The sequence below is a fragment of the Nerophis lumbriciformis genome, linkage group LG24, assembly GCF_033978685.3.
Source record: "Nerophis lumbriciformis linkage group LG24, RoL_Nlum_v2.1, whole genome shotgun sequence".
Taxonomy (NCBI): domain Eukaryota; kingdom Metazoa; phylum Chordata; class Actinopteri; order Syngnathiformes; family Syngnathidae; genus Nerophis; species Nerophis lumbriciformis.
Window position 1 is genome coordinate 35448750 of NC_084571.2, and position 24887 is coordinate 35473636.

Sequence of the window (24887 nt, forward strand, 5' to 3'; positions counted from 1 at the left end):
AGCCTGGAACTCTAGAGGTCTTTAAAAACTTGGTGGTAGAGATTTTTTGACCTTGTGGAATATGTGGAAGCAAGACCTGTTGATCCAGAGCATGTAACAGTTAAAGTAGAGACATCTATTGAAGATATCGGCCAGTGCGCCTCCGCTTCTCTGGTCCAACTTCCACAGATTAGTGGGAGTGTCGGTAAACTAATCAGGTGTTAGCCCCGCCCACTAACGTTGACGGCTAGGTTTGACAGAAAAATAAATGTATGTTTATGAAATACTTAATTTGACCCGTGAAATAATTAGATATTGAAATGGTTAAATTATTGAATCTAATTTTACATACATTAAATTAATGACATATTTAGTAATACATCTGTTTTTAATTTCAATTTTAATTAATTGATGACACATTATTAAGATATACTTATTTAATTAATTTTGACCTTCTGTTATGCCACACCAGGCTGTGCCCATTTGTGTTAGTTCCTGTTCTGTGCTTTTATTTTAGCGGCTTTTCCGATTTTCTTGGTGTTTTTTTTCCTGCGGCTGCTTCACTCTTGTCACAGAGAATTTCCCCTCACCTGCTTTGTGTTAGGGATCAAGACTATTTAAGTTGATCCTTTTTCCTCGCTTCGTTGTCGGGACATTGTTTGTTGGTGGATGTTTTCGACTCCCTTTTCGTTGTTGACCAGAGACGATCCTTTTTGGTGCTTCGCAATCCCACGCGTATGTGCGGATGCCATCTGCTCCTCATCTGCCGTAAGTGTTTAGCATTTTGCTTTGTTTTTGTCACAGCCTGTTTCGGTTGGAGCACTTCCTCTTTGCTGTCACTTTTTGTTCATTTATTAATAAATACCCCTTTTACTTTACGCTGCGACCTCGTTAATCGTTAAATGGGGCGGCATAGCTCGATTGGTAGAGTGGTCGTGCCAGCAACTTGAGGGTTCCAGGTTCGATTCCCGCTTCCGCCATCCTAGTCACTGCCGTTGTGTCCTTGGGCAAGACACTTTACCCACCTGTTCCCAGTGCCACCCACACTGGTTTAAATGTAACTTAGATTTTGGGATTCACTATGTAAAGCGCTTTGAGTCACTAGAGAAAAGCGCTATATAAATATAATTCACTTCACTAATCTGCATCCTTAAAATCACGTCAACCTCTGCCGTCTCCCATGACGCACCGCTTGTCATCGCTTGACACACAGGTTCATTGAATTATTCAAAAAATCATTAAATAACTAAATATGAAACATTTAAATTAATTAAATGGTTAAATAATTAGGTATTGAAATTATTAAATCAATTATAAAATGACCTTTTACTAAATACATTGATAAAACATGGATTTAATTTCAATTATGACTCATTCATGACTCATTTAAACAATTAAATATATATATATTTTTAATATGTCCCAGTTTGCCCTCCATAATGCCACAAAGTGTCATGGAATAATTAATTAAATAGTGAAATAATTTGTTATATCATTGAATAATTAATTAAATGTAATTATTAGATAAATACAATAAGTAAATGTACTTTTACGTTGAATAAGTAAATGCCACATTTATTACCACAATTAATTGTTTAATTCTAATTATAATAAATGCTAATAATGATTTAAATGTTTATTTAATTTTGTCCCCGTTTGACCCTTCGTAATGCCACACAGGGTAATGGAATATTTAAATAAATTATTCCATCCATCCATTTTCTACCGCTTGTCTCTTTCGGGGTCGCGGAGCGGGGGTGCTGGAGCCTATCTCAGCTGCATTCAAATTATTAAATTATTTTAAATGAAATCAATAAGTAATTAAATATTGAAGTAATTATTTAAATAGTAAAATGTTGAAATCAATATTTAAATAATAAAATGTATTTTCACATTAAATGCATTAATGACACGTTTAATAACACACATATATATGTACATGTATATATGTATGTATGTATATAACACACATATATATGTACATGTATATATGTATGTATGTATATAACACACATATATGTACATGTATATATGTATGTATGTATATATGTATGTATGTATGTATGTATATATGTGTATATATATATCTATATATATATGTGTATGTATGTATGTATGTATGTGTATATATATATATATATATATATATATATATATATATATATTAGTACTGGCCAAAAGTTTGGACACTAGAGATGCGCGGTTTGCGGGCACAACCGCGGAGTCCGCGGATTATCCGCGGATCGGGCGGATGAAATAAAAAAAAATTAGATTTTATCCGCGGGTCGGGTCGGGCGGTTGAAAACAAAAAAAAAAAAGATTTTAAATAGATTCAGGCGGGTGGCAGTTAAACCAATTCGGAAATATATATACATAGTTAAATGTTGTTACCCACATACGAAAAACGAGCAGGCACCTGCAGCATATGCCACAACAGAAGAAAAAAAAAAAAGAAGAGATGGACACTTTTACGGAGCGGAGAAGGGACGCCTCGCCGGGGTCCGGGACCGAGGCCCCTTCCCCCGAGAGGGCCCCACCGGGAGCCGTAGCTGAGGCGATCCGCGAGAAGGGCCCGACGCACGTCCAGGGTCACCACCGCGCCCACCGCACCGACACCCCGCCTCGTCCGCCTTCGCCGCGGCCGGCGTCACGCGCAGCAGGTAAGCAGCTTACCTGCCCGCCACCCCCGTGGCCGGGGGCTCGTAACAGGGGTCACTCCGCGCGCTCCGCCCGCGCAGCTTACCTGCCCGCCACCCCCTTTGCCGGGGGCGCGTAACAGGGGTCACTCCGCGCGCAGTGCGCTCACGAAAGGGGTGGGGCTCACCCTGGTTGATAAAGACAGCAGCTAGGACGGTGGCCATGGAAGTCGGAACCCGCTAAGGAGTGTGTAACAACCCACCTGCCGAATCAACTAGCCCTGAAAATGGATGGCGCTGGAGCGTCGTGACCATACCCGGCCGTCGCCGGCAGCGAGACGCGCTTGGAGGTGCGCTCAGCGCGGCTCCCATATGATTGCGCACTGGTGTGCGTCTGGGCCGTGACAGCGTGGCACGCGAATGTCTGCACTGCATTGGATCAGTCTCCTTTCTTTAACAGGCAAAAGCTTTATAACCTCACTAATGCCTTGCATCGTCTATATTAGATATATAACAACGGGCGGGTGCGGGCGGATGCGATTCTGATTAAATGTTAGGTCGGGCGGATGGTTGACGACTTTCTGATGCGGTTGCGGATGAAATAATTGCCTATCCGCGCATCTCTATTGGACACACATCATTCAATGCGTTTTCTTTATTTTTCACTGAAGGCATCCAAACTATGAATGAACACATGTGGAGTTATGTACTTAACAAGAAAAGGTGAAATAACTGAAAATATGTTTTATATTCTAGTTTCTTCAAAATAGCCACCCTTTGCTCTGACTACAGCTTTGCACACTCTTGGCATTCTCTCGATGAGCTTCAAGCACACCTGTTTGATTGATTGATTGATTGAAACTTTTATTAGTAGCTTGCACAGTACAGTACATATTCCGTACCACTGAATGGTAACACCCGAATAAGCTTTTCAACTTGTTTAAGTCGGGGTCCTCGTTAATCAATTCATGCTAGTGTGAAGTGAAAACCATTGCAGGCGACGACCTCTTGAAGCTCATCCAGAGAATGCCAAGAGTGTGCAAAGCAGTAATCAGAGCAACGGGTGGCTATTTTGAAGACACTAGAATATAAAACATGTTTTCAGTTATTTCACCTTCTTTTGTTAAGTACGTAACTCCACATGTGTTCATTCATAGTTGTGATGCCTTCAGGGACAGTAAATAGTCATGAAAACTCATGGAGGAAGGAGGTGTCCAAATCAATTCCATTTAGGGGATTATTTAAAGATGTATTTTTTTCCATTATTTTTGTCCCATTAGAGCCTCCATACAGTTACATCCCTTCTCTCCCGCAGGGCCCATCCCCTTTAACGTGACACCCGTCTCGTCCTCCCCTTTAAAGCTCCAACTTTAGCAGCTTTTCTTTCAATTTCCCCCCCCCCCCTTCTCGCCAATGATGTCCCCACAGCACACCTAGTGTCCACCGACCATTTATCTATCTATGTTCTTCTCCTCCCTCCGCGTCTTGTGGAAACCATGAGCGGAATGCACGGCCTCGCCTCGCTGCTGCTGCTGCTGCTGTGCCGCTGCACTCCTTCCCGGGGATACTTCGCCGAGGAGCGCTGGAGCCCCGAGTCCCCGCTGCTCGCTCCCCGGGTCCTGCTCGCCCTCATCTGCCGCAACTCGGAGCACTCCCTGCCCTACGTGCTCGGCACCGTGGAGCGTCTGGACTACCCCAAAGAGCGCATGGCTGTGTGGTGAGTAGTTGCTAAGGGAATCTTTTCATGTGATTGCATGCATGGTGAACAATATTTATAAAAAGTTCCTAATGTGTTGGTAAAGTGTGCATGAAAGCAGCATACATTGATGTGTATACGTGGAGGGGAAGGGGCGGGTGCACATACCCCAACTGTGCACAATTCCCCGGCATGCACCTTAGCAACCAGTCTAACTGTCTAAATATGAAACCATACAGTTTGACCCATGGCCACCAGAACCAAATTGGGGCCCGGAGCAGAATTTTATTTTGAGCCCCTCCACCCCCTTATTGGGGGACATTTCTTAGTATATTCCTATCACCAGTGTTGGGAAATCACTTTTAAAAAGTAATCAATTATGCTTACTAGGGATGTCCGATAATGGCTTTTTGCCGATATCTGATATTCCGATATTGTCCAACTCTTTAATTACCGATACCGATATCAACCGATATATACAGTCGTGGAAATAACACATTATTATGCCTAAATTGGACAACCAGGTATGGTGAAGATAAGGTACTTTAAAAAAAAAATAATAATAATAAGATAAATAAATTAAAAATATTGAATAAAAAAGAAAGTAAAACAGTTACATTGAAACTAGTAATTAATGAAAATTAGTGAAATTAACTGTTAAAGGTTAGTACTATTAGTGGACCAGCAGCACGCACAATCATGTGTGCTTACGGACTGTATCCCTTGCAGACTGTATTGATATATATTGATATATAACGTAGGAACCAGAATATTAATAAACAGAAAGAAGCAACCCTTTTGTGTGAATGAGTGTAAATGGGGGAGGGAGGTTTTTTGGGTTGGTGCACTAATTGTAAGTGTATCTTGTGTTTTTTATGTTGATTTGAAAAAAAACAGGAAAAAAACGGGAAAAAAACGACACCGATAATAATAAAACTGATACCAATAATTTCCGATATTACATTTTAACGCATTTATCGGACATCTCTAATGCTTACTCATTATTTTTCCCTAAAAAATAATTGAATTATTAGCATATTTAGTAGAGATGTCTGATAATGGCTTTTTTGCAGATATTCCGATATTGTCCAACTCATAATTACTGATTCCGATATCAACCGATACCGATATATACAGTCGTGGAATTAACACATTATTATGCCTAATTTGGACAACCAGGTATGGTGAAGATAAGGTACTTTAAAAAAATAATAATAATAAGGTAAATAAATTAAAAATATTTTCTTGAATAAAAAAGAAAGTAAAACAGTTACATTGAAACTAGTAATTAATGAAAATTAGTGAAATTAACTGTTAAAGGTTAGTACTATTAGTGGACCAGCAGCACGCACAATCATGTGTGCTTACGGACTGTATCCCTTGCAGACTGTATTGATATATATTGATATATAATGTAGGAACCAGAATATTAATAACAGAAAGAAACAACCCTTTTGTGTGAATGAGTGTGAATGGGGGAGGGAGTTTTTTTGGGTTGGTGCACTAATTGTAAGTGTATCTTGTGTTTTTTATGTTGATTTAATTAAAAAAAACAAAAAAAAAAACGATACCGATAATAAAAAAAACGATACCGATAATTTCCGATCTCACATTTTAACGCATTTATCGGCCAATAATATCTGTAGGCCGATATTATCGGACATCTCTAATGCTTACTCATTATTTTCCCCTAAAAAATAATTGAATTATTAACATATTTAGTAGAGATATCCGATAATGGCTTTTTTGCCGATATTCCGATATTGTCCAACTCATAATTACCGATTCCGATATCAACCGATACCGATATTTACAGTCGTGGAATTAACACATTATTATGCCTAATTTGGACAACCAGGTATGGTGAAGATAAGGTACTTAAAAAAAAATAAAAATAATAATAAGATAAATAAATTAAAAACATTTTCTTGAATAAAAAAGAAAGTAAAACAGTTACATTGAAACTAGTAATTAATGAAAATTAGTGAAATTAACTGTTAAAGGTTAGTACTATTAGTGGACCAGCAGCACGCACAATCATGTGTGCTTACGGACTGTATCCCTTGCAGACTGTATTGATATATATTGATATATAATGTAGGAACCAGAATATTAATAAACAGAAAGAAGCAACCCTTTTGTGTGAATGAGCGTAAATGGGGGAGGGAGTTTTTTTGGGTTGTGCACTAATTGTAAGTGTATCTTGTGGTTTTTATGTTGATTTAATAAAAAAAACCCAAAAAAAACCGATACCGATAATAAAAGAAACAATACCGATAATTTCCGATATTACATTTTAACGCATTTATCGGCCAATAACATCGGCAGGCCGATATTATCGGACATCTCTAATGCTTACTCATTATTTTCCCCTAAAAAATAATTGAATTATTAGCATATTTAGTAGAGATGTCCGATAATGGCTTTTTTGCCGATATTGTCCAACTCATAATTACCGATTCCGATATCAACCGATACCGATACATACAGTCGTGGAATTAACACATTATTATGCCTAATTTGGACAACCAGGTATGGTGAAGATAAGGTACTTTAAAAAATAATAATAATAATAAGATAAATAAATTAAAAACATTTTCTTGAATAAAAAATAAATTTGTGAAATTAACTGTTAAAGGTTAGTACTATTAGTGGACCAGCAGCATGCACAATCATGTGTATTTACAGACTGTATCCCTGCAGACTGTATTGATATATATTGATATATAATGTAGGAACCAGAATATTAATAAACAGAAAGAAGCAACCCTTTTGTGTGAATGAGCGTAAATGGGGGAGGGAGGTTTTTTGGGTTGGTGCACTAATTGTAAGTGTATCTTGTGTTTTTTATGTTGATTTAATAAAAAAACAAAAAACAAAAAAAACGATACCGATAATAAAAAAAACGATACCGATAATTTCCGATATTACATTTTAACGCATAAAATCGGCAGGCCGATATTATTGGACATCTCTAATGCTTACTCATTATTTTCTCCTAAAAAATAATTGAATTATTAGCATATTTAGTAGAGATGTCCGATAATGGCTTTTTTGCCGATATTCCGATATTGTCCAACTCATAATTACCGATTCCGATATCAACCGATACCGATATATACAGTCGTGGAATTAACACATTATCGTGCCTAATTTTGTTGTGATGCCCCGCTGGATGCATTAAACAATGTAACAAGGTTTTCCCAAAATAAATCAACTCAAGTTATGGGGAAAAAAATGCCAACATGGCACTGCCATATTTATAATGGAAGTCAAAAAGTGCATTCTTTTTTTTAACATGCCTCAAAACAGCAGCTTGGAATTTGGGACATGCTCTCCCTGAGAGAGCATGAGGAGGTTGAGGTGGGCGGTGTTGGGAGGGGCGGCGGGTGTATATTGTAGCGTTCCGGAAGAGTTAGTGCTGCAAGGGGTTCTGGGTATTTGTTCTGTTGTGTTTATGTTGTGTCACGGTGCGGTTGGTCTCCCGAAATGTGTTTGTCATTCTTGTTTGGTGTGGGTTCACAGTGTGGCGCAAATTTGTAACAGTGTTAAAGTTGTTTATACGGCCACCCTCAGTGTGACTTGTATTGCTGTTGACCAAGTATGACTTGCATTTACTTGTGTGTGTAAAAAGCCGTAGATATTATGTGATTGGGCCGGCACGCAAAGGCAGTGCCTTTAAGGCATGCCCCCAATATTGTTGTCTGGGTGGAAATCGGGAGAAATTCGGGAGAATGGTTGCCGCGGGAGATTGTCGGGAGGGGCACTGAAATTCGGGAGTCTCCCGGGAAAATCGGGAGGGTTGGCAAGTATGGCTGGGAAACGCAACTGCTGTGTACTTCTCCATATGTCCGTGTACCACTCCGTACAGCGGCCTTTTAAAAAGTCATAAATTTTACTTTTTGAAACCGATACCGATAATTTACATTAATTACATTTTAAAGCATTTATCGGCCGATAATATCTCTAATTAGAAGTATGCATACTTCCAGGGGAACCATTTCTGACTAAAGCTGTTGTCAACTCAGGCACCTTTGCAAGAAAGTGCCACAGACTGAAATCAGAGGGAACATTTAACAGCTTTTCCCACATGAAATGAAGCTTTAAGTGGAGTTCAGAGGATTTAAATACGGGTGGGCACATTGTAAAGCTATTAGGATGGAAACACTTCACCTTCTTTTAGCAACCTCTCACTTTTACATTCACCAAGGGGATCTAAAACGTCCTTTTTCATCAGAAAACTTGAGCACCAAGCTGGATTCAGCTGGCACTTTCTGTGTGGTAATGCTGAGAGATGTCGTCACCGAGCCAAAATCTCAATGAAAAAAATGATTATACATTATAAAATTGTTGAAGGTTGAAAAACAGTTGTATTCGTAAATTGAGACAACGTTGGATCCACGTTGTTTGTTGGGAAATGACCAAATTTCAACGGTCAAATCAACGTCACAACCTGACATTGGTTAAACGTCGTCAAAAAGATTAAATGAGATAGTACTTTATTAATCCCCGAGGGGAAATGAGATTTTCAGCACAAACCCGTTCAAGATTAGACAAACAAACAGAACAGGAACGCTGATGGGTCGCCACAAGGCGCTCCATAAAAGATGGGGGAAAAAAGGTCAACGCTGGGGGAGGATGAGTAAAAAAAATACAATTCAGACTGGGCTCCTAAGGGGGGAAAAAACCTCCGTAACAAAACATAAACACAACAGAACAAAAACCCAGAACCCCTTGCAGCACTAACTCTTCCGGGACGCTACAATATACACCCCCGCTTCCCCCTACCCCGCCCACCTCAACCTCCTCATGCTCTCTCAGGGAAAGCATGTCCCAAATTCCAAGCTGCTGTTTTGAGGCATGTTAAAAAAAATAATGCACTTTGTGACTTCAATAATAAATATGGCAGTGCCATGCATACTTGCCAACCCTCCCGGATTTTCCGGGAGACTCCCGAAATTCAGCGCCTCTCCCGAAAACCTCCCGGGACAAATTTTCTCCCGAAATTCAGCCTGTTTTCACGTCCGCTTTCCCACAATATAAACAGCGTGCCTGCCCAATCACGTTATAACTGTAGAATGATCGAGGTCGAGTTGTTGGTTTCTTATGTGGGTTTATTGTTAGGCAGTTTCATTAACGTCCTCCCAGCGCGGCAACAACACACAACAACCCCGGGGTTACCCACATATGCGGTCCTCTCCAAGGTTTCTCATAGTCATTCACATCGACGTCCCACTGGGGTGAGTTTTTCCTTGCCCTTATGTGGGCTTTGTACCGAGGATGTCGTTGTGGCTTGTGCAGCCCTTTGAGACACTTGTGATTTAGGGCTATATAAATAAACATTGATTGATTGATTGATTGACAACAACAGCAGTCACGTTTTCGTCTACCGTAAAGCAGTTTGTCTGCCGTAAACAGCAATGTTGTGTCACTCTTAAACAGGACAATACTGCCATCTACTGTACATGCATATGTGACAATAACATCTAGGGCTTTTAGAGAGTGCAGTGCTCAACTGCGCACACAACAACGAGACGAAGCAGAAGAACGAGGAAGATGAAGAAATACGCTTGTAAGTTCCAAGCCGCAGCTGGATAGCCTCCGGGAAGAAGTAGTGGACTACCAAGTGCTTGGCAGTGAAGATCTTCCTCAGGAAGCAAAGATTGACCGGTTTTGGGCCATGCTAGGTAGAGATGGAATATTCCAGACTCTAATGCATTTGATGAAAGCACTTTTGTGCGTGCCACACGGCAATGCATCATCAGAGAGGGTGTTCAGCATGGTTAGAAAAATAGTGACAGAGAATAGAACAAGGATGGACAATTCAACCCTTAACTCAACAATGAGTAGATGAGTGTTATGTGTGTGTATATGTGTAAATAAATGAACACTGAAATTCAAGTTATTATTTTATATATATATATATATATATATATATGAATTACTTGACTTGGTGAATACTAGCTGTAAATATACTCCTCCCCTCTTAACCACGCCCCCCAGCCCCCACCTCCCGAAATCGGAGGTCTCAAGGTTGGCAAGTATGGTGCCATGTTAGCACTTGTTTCCATAGCTTGAGTGGATTTATTTTGGAAAACCTTGTTTTTTTGTTTGGTTTTTTTTCATTTTATTTTTATTGACATCCAGCATCAGACATTCCTATCCATTACATCATATTCACATATATCATATATCTATTGTCTGCCCTAAATGTCAAAATATTTTTGTTTATATCCCACCCATACCCCCCCCCCCCAAAAAAATACAACAACAAAATCAAAGTAATATCTACAAATACATCAATTAAATAAACAAAGAAAAAATAAATAAATAAAATAAAAATAAATAAATAATAAAACATTAATAATAATAGTAATCAGAAATAAAATAAAATATAAACCGATACATATATATATATATATATATATATAAATATATACATTTTCTGCAATACAATCACTAATTCGAAAAATTAAAGTCAGGTTTATAGGGCGTGACATAGTTGACCCAATTTTCCCAGTATGAAGTAAATTTCTCCAATTTATAAAATTATAAATTGAAAAACCTTGTTACATTGATTAATGCATCCAGCGGGGCATCACAACAAAATTAGGCATAATAATGTATTAATTCCACCACTGTATATATCGGTATCGGTTGATATCGGAATCGGTAATTAAGAGTTGGACAATATCGGAATATCAGATATCGGCAAAAAAGCCATTATTGGACATCTCTACTTCTAATCAAGATGTACTGTAGCTCTTGGCTGTCAGTGACGATGCATGCAGGGATATTCTATGAGATGATAATGTGTGGTATGTTCGTGATTTGGAAGGTGGCTCAACTAGGAGCTGCAGAGTTCTCACGCTTCCTTGTGAAATATGTCCCATTCCAGACGTCCCTGGCTGTCTCCTTGTGAGCCAAATACCAACTCTGCAGCCCATAACACAACTAAGATCTTTAAAGGTGGCTGTGTGCAAAAGCAGGTTTTTTTTGTTTTGTTTGGTTAGTCCTGCATCAATTATGGAACAAGCCGCTTCAAACTTGTGGCCATGCAGCCTTGTTAGCGCAGTAGGTAGCGCGTCAGTCTCATAATCTGAAGGTCGTGAGTTCAATCCTCACACAGGGCAATATTTTAGTAGGTGTGTGTCAGTTCCGCAGCTTCGCTGTTTACTCAAGCATTTTGACCCCCGCTGACCTCTCGGCGGGAGGGAATGAGCTGAGGTCACATAATCATGTACACAGAAAGTGTCTTGTGTAACGTATTGATGTGTTTTTTTATACAAATAGTTGGGTTTGAACAACAAATGAGGCTGTGAGAATTGTTTCGTGTATTCTTGTATTTTATTTAAGAGTAGGGTTGTCCCGATACCGATATTTTGGTACCAAAATACCTTTCGATACTTTTCCAAATAAAAGGGACCACAAAAAAAATCATTATTGGCTTTATTTGAACAAAAAGTCTTCGGGTACATTAAACATATGTTTATTATTGCAATTTAGTCCTTAAATAAAATAGTGAACATACTAGACAACTTGTCTTTTAGTAGTAAGTAAACAAACAAAGGCTCATAATTAGTCTGTTGACATATGCAGTAACATATTGTGTCTTATCTACCTATTATTTTGTCTACATTATTAAGGACAAACTGTAAAAAAAAATATTATTAATCTACTTGTTCATTTACTGTTAATATCTGCTTATTTTCTGTTTTAACATGTTCTATCTACACTTCTGTTAAAATGTAATAATCACTTAATCTTCTGTTTGATACTTTACATTAGTTTTGGATGATACCACAAATTTAGGTATCGATCCGATACCTAAATATAGTTTGTCTGCGTTGGCGCTTATGATAATATCACTAATACTTGTTCATATTTATAATAACAATATCACTAATATGTGTTAATATTTATAACATCACGAATACTTGTTAATATTTATAATAACAATATCACTAATGCTTGTTAATATTTATACTAATATCACTAATACTTGTTAATATTTATATTAATATCACTAATACTTGTTAATATTTATAATAACAATATCACTAATACTTGTTAATATTTATAATACCAATATCACTAATACTTGTTAATATTTATAATACCAATATCACTTGTTAATGTTTATAATAACGTCTCTAATACTTAACATTTATAATAACAATATCACTAATACTTAACGTTTATAATAACAATATGACTAATACTTGTTAATATTTATAACAATATCACTAATACTTGTTAATATTTATATTAACAATATCACTAATGCTTGTTAATATTTATAATAATAATATGACTAATACTTGTTAATGTTTATAATAACACTATCTCTAATACTTAACGTTTATAATAACAATATCACTAATACTTAATGTTTATAATAACATTACTAATACTTGTTAATGTTCATAATAACAATATCACTAATACTTGTTAACATTCATAATAACTATCACTAATACTTGTTAATGTTTATAATAATATCACTAATACTTGTTAATGTTTATAGTATCACTAACACTTGTTAATGTTTACAATAATATCACTAATACGTGTAAATGTTTATAATAACAATATCACTAATATGTGTTAATGTTTATAATATCACTAATATGTGTTTATGTTTATAATAATATCACTAATACTTGTTAATATTTCTAATAATATCACTAATGCTTGTTAATATTTATAATAACTATGACTAATACTTGTTAATGTTTATAATAACACTATCTCTAATACTTAATGTTTATAATAACAATATCACTAATACTTGTTAATGTTTATAATATCACTAACACTTGTTAATGTTTACAATAATATCACTAATACGTGTAAATGTTTATAATAACAATATCACTATGTGTTAATGTTTATAATATCACTAATACGTGTTAATGTTTATAATAATATCACTATGTGTTTATGTTTATAATAATATCACTAATACTTGTTAATATTTCTAATAATATCACTAATTCTTGTTAATATTTATAATAACTGACTAATACTTGTTAATGTTTATAATAACACTATCTCTAATACTTAATGTTTATAATAACATCACTAATACTTGTTAATGTTCATAATAACAATATCATTAATACTTGTTAACATTTATAATAATATCACTAATACTTGTTAATGTTTATAATAATATCACGAATACTTGTTAATGTTTATAATATCACTAACACTTGTTAATGTTTATAATATCACTAATGTGTGAATTTTTATAATATCACTAATATGTGTTTATAATATCACTAATACTTATTATTGTAAACATGAACAAGTATTAGTGATATTATAAACAACACATATTAGTGATATTATTGTAAACATTAAAAAGTATTAGTGATATTATAAACATGAACATCACTAATACATGTAAATGTTTATAATAATAACACTAATGCGTGTTTATGTTTATAATAATATCACTAATACTTGTTAATGTTTATAATAATATCACTAATACTTGGTTAATATTCTAGTCACCAATGGAGTAGTTTTTGGCTGGTTATTTATGGGCAGAATAGAGGACCTCAGATTGGCTCCGGATTTTTATTTTATTATTTTATTTACAAGTTAGAATGCATTAAAAAAAACAAATGTTGTGGCCTGTGAGCGTTTGTTGTGCTCAGTCCCACAACTGCAAACAAAAGCATCGTGTTTCTTCCACTGACATTGTTGCATTATGTTTATACATCACATTGTTGTGTTTCAACAGGGTAGCGACCGACCATAACGAGGACAACACGACGACCATGTTGCGGGACTGGCTGGTCAAGGTGCAGAATCTCTACCATTATGTGGAGTGGAGACCCAAAGAGGAGCCCAGGTGGGTTAAGAAACATTTATGTTTTTAAATTATGAAAATAATACAAATGCATTGGTTGTGTTTATTGCAGTCATTATGATGATGAAGAGGGTCCCAAGCATTGGATCGAGCCACGCTACGAGCACGTTATGAGGCTCCGGCAAGTTGCGCTGGAGTCAGCCCGTGAGATGTGGGCCGACTACTTCATGGTGAGATGACGTTTGGGGGAAAAAAAAAAATCCACTTTTTCATGTTGAGAAAATATCCCAAGCTTTGAGAGTGTGTCCAATAACAGGAGCGGGATAAGTAAGTACAGGGCCCTTTTTGGCTCTGAATCATGTTGGAAGTAGACCCTGTCATATTTGTCTGCCTGTGTTGGTTACATATTATCTGATGTGCTTTTTCTGGATGCTTCCTCACACAGTGGCACAAAAAAGTGCATCTTTCTATTTGTACTCACTGCTGCTCCAGCTTAGTGTATAATTTAGTGGCGTGTTCCCTCCACAGAGGAGAGCTGCAACATTGTTGTATGAAACACACTTTGGCCTCTCATAAGTGCTTTTTGTTGGTCATTTTAATGTGTCAAGTATCAACACATGACTGAGGTAGGGTTGTCCCCATTCCAAAATGTAGATACTAGGGATGTCTGATAATATCGACGATAAATACGTTAAAATGTAATATCGGAAATTATCGGTATCGGTTTTGTTATTATTGGTATCGTTGTTGTTTTTTTTTTTTTGTTGTTGTTGTTTTTTTAAAGTATTGGGACACTTAGGACTTAAACTGGACAAAAGTTTTGGGACACTAAGAACCAGAAATTGACTAAAGTATTGGGACACTTAGGACTACAACTTGACATAAGTATTGGGCCACTTGGGACTAAAACTGGACAAAAGTATTGGGACACTTAGGACTACAACTTGACAAAAGTATTGGGCCACTTGGGACTAAAACTTGACAAAAGCATTGGGACACTTGACTACAACTTGACATAAGTATTGGGACACTTCGGATTACCACTGGACACAAGTATTGGGACATTTAGGACTAAAATAGGCGTGCGTGTAGAGAGGGTCCACACCTTCAGGTACCTTGGAGTCCACATCTCTAATGACTTCTCCTGGACAGTCAACACCACATCAATCATCAAGAAGGCTCAGCAGCGGCTAGACTTCCTTAGAGTCCTCGGGAAGTACAACCTGAAGCCTGACCTGCTGCTGACCTTCTACCGCTCGTCCATCGAGAGCCTGCTGACCTACTGTATTACGGTATGGTACGGCAGCTGCACTGCAGCAGACAGGGAGAGGCTGCAAAGAGTGGTCAAGACAGCTCAGAAGATCATCGGCCGCCCTCTCCCCTCTCTGACGGACATCTACACCTCCCGCTGCCTCAACAGAGCCAGTGCCATCATCAAGGACAGCACCCACCCTGGCTCTGACCTGTTCCACCTGCTGCCCTCTGGGAAGCGCTACAGGTGCATTAAAACCAAAACAAACAGGCTAAAGAACAGCTTCTTCCCCAGGGCCATAACCATCCTGAACGGACTGCCCCATTGTCCCTCATAACTGCCTTCTCTTCGGTGCAATAACCCATTCCACCAACCACCCTGTTTTTGTTTTGTTTTTTCATGTATATATTCATTTCACACCATATTCATTGCACTTCTACATTTTTTAAATTTTTATATATTTGCACATTGTTTTTCTAGCATGCACACATCGCACTGTATGGAATGGCCTCAATCTCGTTACCTTGCGTAATGACAATAAAGCTGATTCTGAAAACTGGACAAAAGTATTGGGACACTTACGACGAATACTGGACAAAAGTATTGGGACACTTCGCACTAAAAGTAGACTAAAGTATTGGGACACTTAGGACTACCACTGGACACAAGTATTGGGACACTTACACTGGACAAAAGTATTGGGACACTTGGGACTAAAACTTGACAAAAGTATTGGGACACTTAGGACTAGCACCTGCCAAATACGCGGGCCCGACCAATGCTGCTTGCAGCTTTAATTTTTTGTTTGTTTTTTTTGTTTTTTTTAATTAAATCAACATAAAATACACAAGATACACTTAAAATTAGTGCACCAACCCAAAAAACCTTCCTCCCCCATTCACACTCATTCACACAAAAGGGTTGTTTCTTTCTGTTATTAATATTCTGGTAGGTTCCTACATTATATATCAATACAGTCTGCAAGGGATACAGTAAGTAAGCACACATGATTGTGCGTGCTGCTGGTCCACTAATAGTACTAACCTTAATTTTACTAATTTTCATTAATTACTAGTTTCTATGTAACTGTTTTTATATTGTTTTACTTAATGTTTTTAATTTATTAAACTTATTTTATTAATTTTTTTAAAAAGTACCTTATCTTCACCATACCTGGTTGTCCAAATTAGGCATAATAATGTGTTAATTCCATGACTGCATATATCGGTATCGGTTGATATCGGTATCGGTAATTAAAGAGTCGGACAATATCGGAATATCGGATATCGGCAAAAAGCCATTATCGGACATCCCTAGTAGATACTTTTCCAAATGAAGGGAACTATGAAAAAATGTACATTTTGGCTTTATTTTAACATATATTCTTACAATACTATAAGAATGTTTCCTATTGCACTCAAGGAACAATTTTATAAGGTTAAAATATCAAGGAAAAGGCAAATGTGTTTTTCTTGTTACACTCAAAGAACAATTTACAATTATCCATAATCAAGAATTAGGTTAGAATATAGAAAAACACTTTAACGTATTAAATTATTTGATTTATGGTTGCCAATCCTGGTCTGTGCTTTAATAAAAATACAATTATTAGTAAGTACTAAAAACTAGGGATGTCCGATAATGGCCTTTTGCCGATATTCGATATTCCGATATTGTCCAACTCTTTAATTACCGATACCGATATCAACCGATATATGCAGTCGTGGAATTAACACATTATTATGCCTAATTTGGACAACCAGGTATGGAGAAGATAAGGTACTTAAAAAAAAAAAATAAGATAAATAAATTAAAAACATTTTCTTGAATAAAAAAGAAAGTAAAACAATATAAAAACAGTTACATAGAAACTAGTAATTAATGAAAATGAGTAAAATTAACTGTTAAAGGTTAGTACTATTAGTGGACCAGCAGCACGTACAATCATGTGTGCTTACGGACTGTATCCCTGCAGACTCTATTGATATATATTGATATATAATGTAGGAACCTACCAGAATATTAATAACAGAAAGAAACAACCCTTTTGTGTGAATGAGTGTGAATGGGGGAGGGAGTTTTTTTGGGTTGGTGCACTAATTGTAAGTGTATCTTGTGTTTTTTATGTTGATTTAATAAAAACAAAACAAAAAAAACGATACCAATAATAAAAAAAAAACGATACTGATAATTTCCGATATTAAATTTTAACGCATTTATCGGCCGATAACATCGGCAGGCTGATATTATTGGACATCTCTGATGCTTACTCATTATTTTCCCCTAAAAAAATAGTTGAATTATTAGCATAATTAGTAGAGATGTCCGATAATGGCTTTTTTGCCGATATTCTGATATTGTCCAACTCATAATTACCGATTCCGATATCAACCGATACCGATATATACAGTCGTGTTTTTTATGTTGATTTAATAAAAATAAATTAAAAAAACGATACCGATAATAAAAAAAAAAAACGATACCGATAATTTCCGATATTACATTTTAACGCATTTATCGGCATCGACATCCCTACTAAAAACAAAGCTATGGATAAAAGTACCCAGATAAAACATGTAGCAGGTAAAACACATTTGTTAAAGACAAAAGAAATTGTAGCAATTTGTTAGAAAATATAGTAATTTTACTTGCATTAGTTGACGTTATATGGGCGGTTTTAACTCTGCTAATATTTGGCATCAAGCCAAGCAGCTGTGTACAGGTCTGGGTATCGACGCGTCGGTCTGGGTATCGACGCGTCGGTCTGGGTATCGACTGGGTGGCACTGGGAGCAGGTGGGTAAAGTGTCTTGCCCAAGGACACAACGGCAGTGACTAGGATGGCGGAAGCGGGGCTCGAACCCGGAACCCTCAAGTTGCGGGCACGGCCACTCTACCAACCGAGCTATACCGCCCCGCAACTCGTGCACGTGTAGCGAGGAATATTGAAATGTAATTGTGTAGGAATCTTTCACGTGAGTACACTCTTTAACCATGTAAATGCGGTTAAATTTGTATTGAATTTTTATTTGTTTCATTTTTTGGCATGTTTACTGTTAAAATAATTGTATCTAAGTTATCACAAAACTTTTGTGTTTCAATGAGTTCCCGGCGAGAGGACAAAAGCTGTTTTTGATCCTACCAAGAAGAAGGCTTGTAAAACTCCACTGTGTAGGATGGGAAGCAACATGAAGGTGTTCTGTTTCTTTGATGTATTGTAATCAACAGAAATATATTGTCTTGACCCGAGATCTACAAAGCGAAGAGGAAGCAGGACTTGACTCCCCTCTCGGGACCTCTTCTTTGAACTGTTTACGACCTTTTCTTTGAACTGTTCTGTAACCAAAGGCGATGGCTGTTTACGACCCCCCTCCCTTAGAAACAGCTGTTGCCATGTAATCAGGGAAAGTCCAAATAAAAGAGGAGGCGTACAATCTTTCGTCAGAGCGTGGTGAGACTGTGCAAGAGTACAGCCCAGACGTTTCTCCTCAATTGAGCCAAATTGAATTCTGTCTCTGTTTAATTCCTTGCTTCTTGTCTTGTTTAATAGATGTCGTCAGTGTTTGAACCTGACATCTTCTTTATAAATTTAATGACGTCCTTGTGCAGGTGATGGACTGCGATAACCTGCTCACCAACCCCAATGTCCTGTGGAGCCTCATCAGTGAGAATAAGACGGTCATCGCTCCCATGCTGGACTCGCGTGCGGCTTATTCCAACTTCTGGTGTGGGATGACCAGCCAGGTACGGGACCACGTGGTTGTCAGTGACGACCGTGACTTGACTAACGCCACTTGGGCCTCCCCAGGGCTACTACAAACGCACCCCGGCCTACATGCCGGTGAGGAAGCGCGTGCGTAAAGGTTGTTTTGCAGTTCCCATGGTGCACTCCACCTTCCTCATAGACCTCAGGAAAGAGGCATCCAGGCAGCTGGCCTTTCACCCGCCTCACCCAGAATACACTTGGGCTTTCGACGACATCATTGTGTTCGCCTACTCGGCTCGAAGGGCAGGTAAAAGCTTTAAAACGTATTTGGACTTTATTGTGTAAACATAAGACTGATTACATATCATTGTTTTACTTGTACATTCAATTGTGATAGTGACACTACAATATTCCACATTAGAGCAGAGCAGAACAGAACTTTTAAAATCCACATTAATGATTGGGCTTCGGCCTATGCTTCCTGTGGTGTCCCCCAGGGTTCAATCCTAGGACCAATCCTGTTGTCAGTATACATCCTGCCCATTCAACACAATTTAAAAAAATTATGATACATTATATCTTTATGCGGATGAGATGCAAATCTATGTTGCTTTAAAAAAAAAAACTTGTTTAAAATCACTTTTAAATTGTCTTGAGGACTTAAAAGCATGGTTGGCGGTAAACTTTCTAAACTTAAGTGAGAACAAGACGGAAATTATTTGATTTGACTCAAAAGTCAAACAGAATGCTGCCCCCAGTGACCTGGACCCCCTGATGCCTTGTTTAAAACCCACGGTCACTAATCTTGGTTTTAAGTTGGACAATGATTTTAAATTGGAACATCAGATTAAGTTTTTATCGACTTAGACGTAAACAAATTTTATTGATCCACAAGGGAAATTGTTCCACACAGTACCAATGATTGTCACACACAAACAAGAGGTGTGGCAAAATTATTCTCTCCATTTGACCCATCACCCTTGATCACTCCCTGGGAGGTGAGGGGAGCAGTGAGCAGCAGCAGTGGCCGTGCCCGGGAATCATTTTTGGTGATTTAACCCCCAATTCCAACCCTTGATGCTGAGTGCCAAGCAGGGAGGTAATGGGTCCCATGTTTATAGTCTTTGGTATGACTCGGCCGGGGTTTGAACTCACAACCTACCGATCTCAGGGCAGACACTCTAACCACTAGGCCACTGAGTAGATCAGTTATAAAGGATGGAAAGGATAATGCAGGTATAAAGTAGATAAAAAATGTACCATAGTACATATATATATATATATATATATATATATATATATATATATATACATACATACATACATACATACACACATTAGGAATGTCCAATAATATCGGACTGCCGATATTATCGGCCGATAAATGCGTTATAATGTAATATCGGAAATTATCGGCATCGTTTTCAAAAAGTTAAATTTATGACTTTTTAAAACGCCGCTGTGTACATAGACGTAGGGAGAAGTACAGAGCGCCAATAAACCTTAAAGGCACTGCCTTTGCGTGCCGGCCCAATCACATAATATCTACAGCTTTTCACACACACAAGTGAATGCAAAGCATACTTGGTCAACAGCCATACAGGTCACACTGAGGGTGGCCGTATAAACAATAAACAACTTTAACACTGTTACAAATATGCGCCACACTGTGAACCCACACCAAACAAGAATGACAAACGCATTTCGGGAGAACATCCGCACCGTAATACAACATAAACACAACAGAACAAATACCCAGAACCCCTTGCAGCACTAACTCTTCCGGGACGCTACAATATACACCCCCCGCTACCCCCTACCCCCCACCTCAACACCGCCCTACCCAACCCCGCCCACCTCAACCTCCTGATGCTCTCTCAGAGAGAGCATGTCCAAATTTCCAAGCTGCTGTTTTGAGGCATGTTAAAAAAATTAATGCACTTTGTGACTTCAATAATAAATATGGCAGTGCCATGTTGGCATTTTTTTCCATACCTTGAGTAAGATTTATTTTGGAAAACTTTGTTACATTGTTTAATGCATCCAGCGGGGCATCACAACAAAATTAGGCATAATAATGTATATATATATATATGTATATATCGGTATAGGTTGATATCGGAATCGGTAATTAAGAGTTGGACAATATCGGAATATCGGCAAAAAGCCATTATCGGACATCTCTAATTAATTTATATATATATATATATATATATATATATATATACACACACACCACACATATAGTACAGGCCAAAAAATTTGGACACACTTTCTCCTCATTCAATGAGTTTTCTTTATTTCCATGACTATTTACATTGTAGATTGTCACTGAAGGCATCAAAACTATGAATGAACACATGTGGAGTTATGTACTTAACAAAAAAAAGGTGAAATAACTGAAAACATGTTTTATATTCTAGTTTCTTCAAACTAGCCACCCTTTGCTCTGATTACTTTTTCGCAAACTCTTGGTGTTCTCTCCATGAGCTTCAAGAGGTAGTCACCTGAAATGGGTTTCACTTCACAGGTGTCATAGTTTTAATGCCTTCAGTGACAATCTACAATGTAAATAGTCATGAAAATAAAGAAAACGCATTGAAATGAGGTGTGTCCATACTTTTGGCCTGTACTGTCTGTGTGTGTGTATGTATATATATATATATATATATATATATATATATATATATATATATATATATATATATATATATATACACACACACACACACACACACACACACACAATTTAAAACCAAAATAATAAAATGGAACAAAGTTTTAACAGAACATTTACAACAATGTACACTTTATCCCATGCTTACATCTCATTGTGCAACATGAGACTGTTTTAAGGGGAATGAAATGTGATCTTTGAAGGGTACAAATTATTTCCAAAGTAGCACCCCCACCCAGACATACGATACTGGTACATAGCTCATGAAAACCAAAATGTTTTTATTGTAAGTGGGCTAAATCACCTATATTAGAAATGAATATCATACAATATTATAATTATAAGACATTTCAATTGTTGTGATGTCAGGTGTGAGACAGGTGTGTGCATCTGTTGTCGCTCACATGTGCTCCACTCAATGCTCAGGGAGTTTTTGAGTTTGAATAATTAGAGGGAACATTGCCGATGTACAGTACCACACTTTTTATAACCCCAAAGCTAAAATGGTCTCATGGTTAGAGGTTATAGCGCCTCCTATACATTTCTATCTTTTTTTACCACCGTTATTAAGGACTGCCATTTGTTTTCCAAACCACAAACATTTTCAACTTCAAGAATGTACGCGCCTCCTTTTGCGAGGGAGAACTTAACAAAAGGTTTGTCATCCTCTGCTGTCAACAGACGTGCAGATGTTCGTATGCAACAAGGAGACGTACGGTTTTCTCAGCGTGCCGCTGCGCTCCCACAATACTTTGCAGGACGAGGCCGAGAGCTTTTTGCACACCATGCTGGAGGTTAACGGTGAGTGCGTCACTTTTGTTGGCTGTCATATTCTCATTTCTTAACATACTATTTATTTTTCTTCTTTCAGTGCGCCATCCTCCAGTCTTGCCGTCCGAGTTCATCCCTGCTCCCGCCAGACATCCGGACAAATTGGGTTTCGATGAGGTGAGCGAAGATGCCACCTCGCAAACGTGTAGTTGTATTACAATTGACTGCAATCTATTTGTGGCTCGATGACATCATCTGATTTGCATAATTGTCCATGGCATACATGCATGTCATTTTTGAAGAAAACATATTACCAAGGAACACGTTGTATGACTTGAGGTGGAAGCATGCAAAATTTGCTAAAAAAGTTATTATGCTAATATTAGCATGTTAACAATTAGCATGCTAACAATTAGCATGCTAGCACGTTAAAGTTAGCATGCCTCCCTGCTTGGCACTCAGCATCAAAGGTTGGAATTGGGGGTTTAATCACCAAAAATGATTCCCGGGCGCGGCCACTGCTGCTGCCCACTGCTCCCCTCACCTCCCAGGGGGTGATCAAGGGTGATGGGTCAAATGAGGAGAATAATTTCGCCACACCTAGTGTGTGTGACAATCATTGGTACTTTAACTTTTTATTTAACTGTTAGCATTTGTCAAGTACCACCAAGTTTTATGGCACTGAGGTGTGTGCATGCAAAATTAGCCAAAAACATTAACATGTTAATATTAGCATGCCAACAGTTAGCACGTTAACGTCAGCATTTGTCAAGTACCACCAAGTTTTATAGCACTGAGGTGTGTGCATGCAAAATTAGCTAAAAACATTAACATGTTAATATTAGCATGCTATAAGTTAGCACGCTAACCACATTAACGTTAGCATGCTAACAGTTTGCATTTGTCAGTTACCACCAAGTTTTATGGCTCTGAGGTGTGTGTGCATGCAAAATTAGCTAAAAACATTAACATGTTAATATTAGCATGTTAATAGTTAGCATGCTAACAGTTAGCATGCTAACTGTCAGCATTTGTCAAGTACCATCAAGTTTTATGGCACAGAGGTGTGTGCATGCACAATTAACTAAAAACATTAACATGTTAATATTAGCATGCTATAAGTTAGCACGCTAACACGTTAACGTTAGCCTGTTAACAGTTAGCATTTGTCAAGTACCACCAAGTTTTATAGCTCAGGTGTGCGCATGCAAAATTAGTTAAAAAAAAAAAAATAAAATAAAAAAGTTAACATGCTAATATTAGCTTGCTATTCAATGTTTCAATGTTTATTTATATAGCCCTATATCACAAGTGTCTCAAAGGGCTGCACAAGCCACAACGACATCCTCGGTACAAAGCCCACATAAGGGCAAGGAAAAACTCACCCCAGTGGGACGTCGATGTGAATGACTATGAGAAACCTCATAGTCTATTATGTTAATGTTAGCATGCTAACTGTTAGCATTTGTCAAGTGCCACCAAGTTTTATGGCACTGAGGTGTGTGCATGCAAAATTAGCTAAAAACATTAACATGTTAATATTAGCATGCTAACAGTTAGCACGTTAGCGTTAACATGCTAACTGTCAGCATTTGTCAAGTGCCACCAAGTTTTATGGCACTGAGGTGTGTGCATGCAAAATTAGCTAAAAACATTAACATGTTAATATTAGCATGCTAACAGTTAGCATGCTAACTGTCAGTATTTGTCAAGTACCATCAAGTTTTATGGCACTGAGGTGTGTGCATGCAAAATTAGCTAAAAACATTAACATGTTAATATTAGCATGCTATAAGTTAGCACGTTAACGTTAGCATGCTAACTGTCAGCATTTGTCAAGTACCATCAAGTTTTATGGCACAGAGGTGTGTGCATGCACAATTAGCTAAAAACATTAACATGTTAATATTAGCATGCTATAAGTTAGCACGTTAACGTTAGCATGCTAACTGTCAGCATTTGTCAAGTACCATCAAGTTTTATGGCACTGAGGTGTGTGCATGCAAAATTAGCTAAAAACATTAACATGTTAATATTAGCATGCCAACAGTTAGTACGTTAACATTAGCATGCTAACTGTCAGCATTTGTCAAGTACCACCAAGTTTTATGGCACTGAGGTGTGTGCATGCAAAATTAGCGAAAAACATTAACATGTTAATATTAGCATGCAAACAGTTAGCACGCTAGCACGTTAACGTTAGCATGCTAACAGTTTGAATTTGTCAGTTATCACCAATGTAACCCGGGTGACAAAACCCCATTTAAATATCCTTTCTATTTATTTTTCGTCGTCTAAACTGTTCTTGCGTGCGTCATTACGTCATGCGGTCACGTGACTTGCGTGCGTCA

General features: G+C 37.5%; 1 protein-coding gene and 1 non-coding gene across 2 annotated transcripts in view; both read left to right on the top strand.

The window, feature by feature from the left end:
- The first annotated feature begins 3933 nt into the window (after nucleotides 1-3933).
- Nucleotides 3934-24887, top strand: part of colgalt1a (collagen beta(1-O)galactosyltransferase 1a) — a 40732-nt gene continuing 19778 nt past the window's right edge. Inside the window, exons 1-7 of the mRNA XM_061982031.2 lie at nucleotides 3934-4332; nucleotides 14063-14173; nucleotides 14244-14361; nucleotides 18992-19126; nucleotides 19191-19395; nucleotides 22447-22566; nucleotides 22637-22713. Of these exons, the coding sequence (XP_061838015.2) occupies nucleotides 4112-4332; nucleotides 14063-14173; nucleotides 14244-14361; nucleotides 18992-19126; nucleotides 19191-19395; nucleotides 22447-22566; nucleotides 22637-22713 (987 nt within the window). The 5' untranslated portion in view covers nucleotides 3934-4111. The remainder of the gene's footprint in view (nucleotides 4333-14062; nucleotides 14174-14243; nucleotides 14362-18991; nucleotides 19127-19190; nucleotides 19396-22446; nucleotides 22567-22636; nucleotides 22714-24887) is intronic.
- Nucleotides 11372-11444, top strand: trnam-cau (transfer RNA methionine (anticodon CAU)). Its single transcript has one exon. It is a non-coding gene; the product is annotated as a tRNA-Met (tRNA).